At 39.8% G+C, this 6163-nt stretch overlaps 4 protein-coding genes across 4 annotated transcripts; 3 read left to right on the forward strand and 1 right to left on the reverse strand.

Moving 5' to 3' along the window:
- The first annotated feature begins 632 nt into the window (after positions 1–632).
- LOC115763728 lies at positions 633–1583 on the forward strand. Its single transcript, XM_030706423.1, has 3 exons — positions 633–733; positions 798–1284; positions 1349–1583. Exons 1-3 carry the CDS (start codon positions 667–669, stop codon positions 1569–1571), a joined length of 777 nt encoding a protein of 258 aa, XP_030562283.1. The 5' UTR covers positions 633–666; the 3' UTR covers positions 1572–1583.
- Positions 1584–1948: 365 nt separating this feature from the next.
- Positions 1949–2939, forward strand: LOC115763727 (protein takeout). The gene is made up of 3 exons (XM_030706422.1): positions 1949–2060; positions 2158–2641; positions 2706–2939. Exons 1-3 carry the CDS (start codon positions 1967–1969, stop codon positions 2926–2928), a joined length of 801 nt encoding a protein of 266 aa, XP_030562282.1. The 5' UTR covers positions 1949–1966; the 3' UTR covers positions 2929–2939.
- A 169-nt stretch (positions 2940–3108) lies between these two features.
- LOC115763774 (protein takeout) lies at positions 3109–4349 on the forward strand. The gene is made up of 3 exons (XM_030706493.1): positions 3109–3272; positions 3332–3815; positions 3873–4349. Exons 1-3 carry the CDS (start codon positions 3203–3205, stop codon positions 4087–4089), a joined length of 771 nt encoding a protein of 256 aa, XP_030562353.1. The 5' UTR covers positions 3109–3202; the 3' UTR covers positions 4090–4349.
- Positions 4350–5093: 744 nt separating this feature from the next.
- LOC115763812 lies at positions 5094–5712 on the reverse strand. The gene has a single exon (XM_030706562.1). The coding sequence runs from the start codon at positions 5710–5712 to the stop codon at positions 5149–5151; it is 564 nt and encodes a 187-aa protein (XP_030562422.1). The 3' UTR covers positions 5094–5148.
- Positions 5713–6163: the final 451 nt, after the last annotated feature.

A 6163-nucleotide genomic window follows, 5' to 3' on the forward strand; every position in this document is an offset into this window, starting at 1 on the left:
GGTTTTCACATATGTGCTGCGTGCAACAGAAAGAGGGACTTCTGCAAAATTTCATTAAGATAGCTTTAAAACTGAGAGACTAGTTCGCATAGAAACAGACAAACGGACAGACGGACAGACGGACATGGCTATATCGACTCGGCTGTTGAGGCTGATCAAGAATATATATACTTTATAGGGTCAGAGATGTTTCCTTCTATGCGTTACACATTTCACGACAAAATTATAATACCCTCTGCAAGGGTATAAAAATAAATATAAATATCCGATAAAAATAATTTTAAAAATAATCCAAGTTATCCGATAAAAGATCAAAGATAAATTCGAATATGAATTGAATATTGAATATCTTTCCCATTTATCTTTGCAGTAATTGGGAATTGTTTATTGTGCTAAAAATAAAAGCTGCCCTATGCCAACATTAATAGTTATTATTATCTTTTACGACTGGCCAGCCATATTAAAGTTGTGTTCAATTGCAAAGCTTCTCGAGAACCCACCATGATAGTTGGTGCTAGACCTGGTTTAATTAGTTTAATATGGTGGATTACGACAAACTAGTTATGATAATCGATATATTTCTGTTCAACTCATATTGATACTTTAGTTGGGATTTACTTGAACGCGGACTGTCTGGGACTATGCAAGTGCTTGGATTTGTTTACAATGTGGAAACTTTTGATATTGTCGATGTGCCTGCAGCTTTATATCGGTTCCGAGTGCTCAACATTACGTGGGTAGTTAAAGAAGAGTCGCACTGTCGGATAGTTCTCTATATTCTCTTTATTTTATCGCAGCTAAGAATATCAAGAAGTGCCATTTTGGAGATACAACCTGCATTAGGGACACGGCAAATGCTCTGATACGCAGCTTTCCCAAGGGCATACCCTCGGTGGGCTTCAAGCCGATTGATGTCGTCGATGTCAAGGATACGGTGCTCATCAATGATAGACAGGTGGGCGTCACCTGGTATTTTTTCGAGCTGCTCAATCAGATCAATTATGGTTTCGAGAACACAACTATTACGGAAATCAGGGGCTTCGACGAAGATCCCAGCTTAACGAAAATCGAAGTTAAGGGCCATCTGCCTAGGCTTATATACAGAGGCACATATAATGCGCGGGGCCGTTTACTCTGGCTGATTAATATTAATTCATCCGGCGTCTCTGAATCGGAATTCTTGAATTTTCATTTCGATTTCACGCTGAAAGTGCAAACGGAATATCGTAATAATAAGCGATATCTAAAGATCTATCAGCTGGTGCCGAATATTTCTGTGGATCGGTGAGTTCTAAAATTCAGGTCAGTTTTAATTGAAAACATTATCAGACATTTTATCGACTTGCAGCTGGATACAATGGCTGGAGAATTTTTTTCCAGAAAATACCGATTTGACAATATTTATTAATAAAATATTCAATGCAAATTGGGTTGAGTTTTGGAATGAGCTCGAAAAGCCCATATTGGAAGTATTCACAGGTGTATTCCTGAGCATTATCGAGGATATATTTCATAATGTTTCATACGATGACATGTTTCTCTCGAATAAGTATAAAAATAATGATAATTGAATTAAAAACAAGTCAAACTCGCTTGGATTGATTTCTCAGCTATGCCAAATATTATAGATATGCTGAATTGTTAGCGTCATGAAAATTGTGAAAACCTAAAGAACTTTTGCATATAATATAAAATGGCATATTGAAATTCAGCATATTTGTAAATGTACCATGTCCATACAGTATACATTTCGTACACCCCACTAATTGTATAAATAGTTAAATTAATATACGTTCTGTGCGGAACCGAGTAAAGCCCATGTTGATGGAATCGAGAAACCGGTTTATAAAACTATGCGAATTCCAATTTGATTTGCTGGCCTTTTGAAAATTCTATAGAAATAGGCATTCGATTTTATTCAATGTCCGACCTCTGAGGCCAATACAAGTGCATTCTCCTCCAACATATGGTGCATATCCAAGTAAACCGAAATATGCGTATTGTATTTGTCGTCTCAATCATTCTGCAATTGTTTATCACGTGCAAGTGTCAAACATTACGTGGGTAGTCTAAATAAAATGTGTGTTCCTATAGCCTAAATCAATTTATAGTTGTTTTTTGTTTTGTTTTTCGATTCCTTCCTCTTCCTCTTCCCAGCGCACTTTATTAATAAATGCCGTTTCGGCGATTCGAAATGCATAATTGAATCCATGAATGCGGTGATCAAACGTTATCCTCGAGGCTTGGCCGCCATGGGCATGAAGCCCATCGATAATGTGGATATTAAGGATTCGGAAATTTGGAATAATGCCGAAGTTGGCGGGGTTTGGTTTAAGTTTAAGCTCTTCAATCAAGTGAACTATGGCTTCGAGAATGCAACAATAACGCGCATCAAGGGTTTTGGTAGGGACCCCACGGCCAGCACCATGGAAATTCACGGCCAGATACCAAGTCTCATACACAAGGGTAGCTATATAGCCAATGGACGTGTTTGGCTGATCGCACTGAATGCTACGGGCGAGTCCACATCGGATTTTCAGAACTTACGGTTTGTATTAAAACTGAAAGTCATACCGGAATATCGGAATAACAAGCGCTACCTGAAAATCTACGAACTAGTTCCGATCGTGAACATCAGTCGGTGAGTCTGCGATATACTATATATATATATACAAGTAGTATATGATAATTATATCGATCGGCAGCTGGATTGTCTGGCTGGATACCTTGTTTCCCGACAACATGGATCTAACCATAACGTTAAACGAAGTGCTCAACGCGAACTGGTTGGAATTCTGGAATGAACTGGAACCGGCGTTTCTGAGCGTTTTTAGCAGTGTATTCACAGGCATGATTGAAGATATTTTTCAAAAAATTTCCTATGACGATATGTTCCTCAAGGACAATGAGACTGAAATAAATTATTAAGCCATAAATCAGATTGTCTATTTTCTTTAACTAACAGTATATTTATAACAGGAAGAGTATATTTCTTGTAGTATTGATATCCGTATGTACGACCAGCAATCCGGTTTTGAATATAGCTCACAAGCACTTGCTGTAAACTTAAACAAAGCTAATCTATTGATGTTATTTACAGCTTAGCTTCGGCTAAAGCAGGTTCTAAGTGACATCGTGTCGTGACTTCAATTAATTGCAACTGGTTTAAAATAACAATAATAATAAAATCTCAATACACAAGATGTGCAAGTATTATATGTTAATTATCGTATTGCATACGCTATACGAGACGGCATTGGGTGCCCAGCTGCGTGAGTATTCCAGTTAGGATTCGAACAATATACATATACAAAATATATTTTTTTGGCAGCTGAGGACATCAAGAAATGCCATTTTGGGGACTCGAAATGTCTTATAGGCAGCATTAATGACCTGATCAAGCGTTATCCCAAGGGCATACCGGAGATTGGGCTGCCTCCGCTAGACTTCACCCGGCTGGAGGATGTCGCGATTCTGGACAAGCCCACTGTTGGTGCTGTTTGGTTAACCTTTTACACGCGCGACAATGTCAATAGGGGCTTCAATAATGCCACCATTACCCATGTGGACGGCTTCAGTCGAGATCCAACCAAAAACATAATGATCATTGAGGCGCACATACCCAGTGTCATCCACGAGGCAACCTACGATATGCTGGGTCGCTATCTGTTGTTTGTGGCGAATACGACGGGCAAATTGAAATCCGATTTTCAGAATGTTCATTTGAAACTGACCATAAAGGGTGTACTGGAATATCGGAACAACAAACGCTATTTGAAGATCTACGAACTAAAGCCAAAAGTTGAGCTGGATCGGTGAGATCGATTGCCCAAGCCACAATACGATTTGAAAATATCAAATTTTCTTTTCAGCTGGATAGTTTGGTTTGATAACTTATATAGGGAAAATACGGATCTTACGATTGCGGTCAATCGGGCCTTCAACGAAAATTGGTTGGAGTTCTGGAACGGCCTTGAACCTGGGCTAATGAAATCCTTTGCCCAATGCTTTACGGGCATGCTGAATAAGGTCTTTGAAAATGTGGCCTATGACGATATGTTTTTGCCAGACGTTGGCGAAAACGAATGAACAAATAATTGCATACAATTTGTATATATATATATTAATTTAGTATTAACATTTTGTTGTGAAGGTTTGTGCAACTTTTCTTACCGGTTTATGGCGGAGCACTTGGTACCTTGTCGACAGAGAAAGCCATTTTTGTACTCTGTTCGGAAAGTAAAAAAGAGTATATTGGTATTCTACATGGATCGTTTTTCTGTCTGTGCGTTACGAATATAATACACGAATCTTCAATGTATAGATTTTATTTTGTATTGTTTTTATTATACCCTTGCAGAGGGTATTATAATTTTGTCGTGAACTGTGTAACGCATAGAAGGAGACATCTTCGACCCCATAAAGTATATATATTCTTGATCAGCATCAACACCCGAGTCGATATAGCCATTAAAGCTATATTAATGAAATTTTGCAGAAGTCTGTCTTTCTGTTGCACGCAGCACATATGTGAAAACCAGCTGAATCAGACCACTATATCATATAGCTGCCATAGGAACGATCGGTCGAAAATTAAGTTTTTGTATGAAAAAACATTTTGCTTACCAAGATATCTTGACCAAACTCGGCAATTATTAGTTTTACTAAGGTCCTCATATATATGCAAAATCCTATTAAGATCGGACCACTATATCATATAGCTGCCATAGGAACGATCGGTCGAAAATTAAGTTTTTGTATGAAAAAACATTTTGTTTATCAAGATATCTTGCCCAAACTCGGCATTAACTATTTTCTCTGTGCTTCTTAGATACGGGCAAAGCACTATAAGCATTATGAAAAGGTTGGGTCTGCAAGGGTATTAGATCTTCGGCGTGCCGATGATAGCCTTTCTTTCTCCTTTTTTTATTATTCTTAAATAATATATTTTAAAATATATTAAATCAAATATATTAAAAAAAATATTCAAACGGGCATAACTGAGGTTTCGGATTTACTTATATTTTGGAAATTACAATAAAATCTTCCAATTACCTACAGATAAAATTTAGGGATTTATTCAAATCCATTTGAGTACCTTAAGAATTTGTTATTGGTATTCAGATTGTCCACTGGACGTCTATTCCTTCAGTTCGCAGTCTTTCCTTGGCCCTGCTTGTGGAATTTGCCATCCAATTGAAGCTCATCGTAGAAGATGTGATCGTTGTAGCTCTCATCGCGGTGATACATGTGCTGGTAGCCCTTGGAGCTGTTGCCGCGCCTGAAATTCCGATAATCGGCGGCCAGCTTGAGCAGGGTTTGCCGTCGATGCGGCTGGCCGAGATGCTGCAGCGCTGTTGCCTTATCCTGGTCCTGGTTATGTCGCTTGCTGCGACGCTGGCGCCAGCCCCAACGCGAGCGTTTAACAGTTGTTGGGGGCAGAGGCTGGAGCATGGTGCCAGCAGGCTGCAACTTCCTGGATTTGGGTCTGGTCTCGTGCCTGTACTGATCCACCACACTGCAGGTTGGCATGTCTCTGGGCTTGGGTATGCCCTGGTCCAGCTTGGGCGGGCACTGCAGCACATAGTACAGACCGGAAGTGGACTCGTTAGCGTGGAGCAGACGCAACGGCAGTTTGTAGTAGGCGAACATGTTGCGCTCCACAACAATGCCGGATGCGACACTCAGCAGTCCGAATGCCAACTGCCACATTTTCCAGAAATCTAAACAGAGCTATGCCCGGCCAGATTTATAAATGCAGCCCGAAATAGCTTAACTTTTCAGCTTCAGTGAGTTTGGCGCAGCTTGTGGTTATCGACATTAATTTGCCTTTAATATTTATTACGTCCAACTGCAACTGGTTTTGCCAGCAAGTTGAACAACCCGCTGCGCCTGGGCCTAGGTCAATCAATAGTCGTAAAAATATAGAAATAGAAATAGCAAAAGTTTTCCAAGCGGAAGTCATGCAAGAAACTGTTGCTTGTTTGTTTAGCAACAATGTTGCCGTTGGCTTGGCAACAATGTTGCCTCGGGCGCAACAGTTATTTGTTTTGTTTATGGCTGGCGCCTGCGCCAAATATTTACCATAAAAACGGCAACTACTGCAGGGGAAAGTGAGTGGAGGTGTGGGACTAGATAAAGAGCTCCACAACTGTTGCGCATA

Source organism: Drosophila novamexicana, unplaced genomic scaffold (assembly GCF_003285875.2).
Source record: "Drosophila novamexicana strain 15010-1031.04,08,12 unplaced genomic scaffold, DnovRS2.1 tig00000770-arrow-pilon, whole genome shotgun sequence".
NCBI classification, from domain to species: Eukaryota; Metazoa; Arthropoda; class Insecta; order Diptera; family Drosophilidae; genus Drosophila; species Drosophila novamexicana.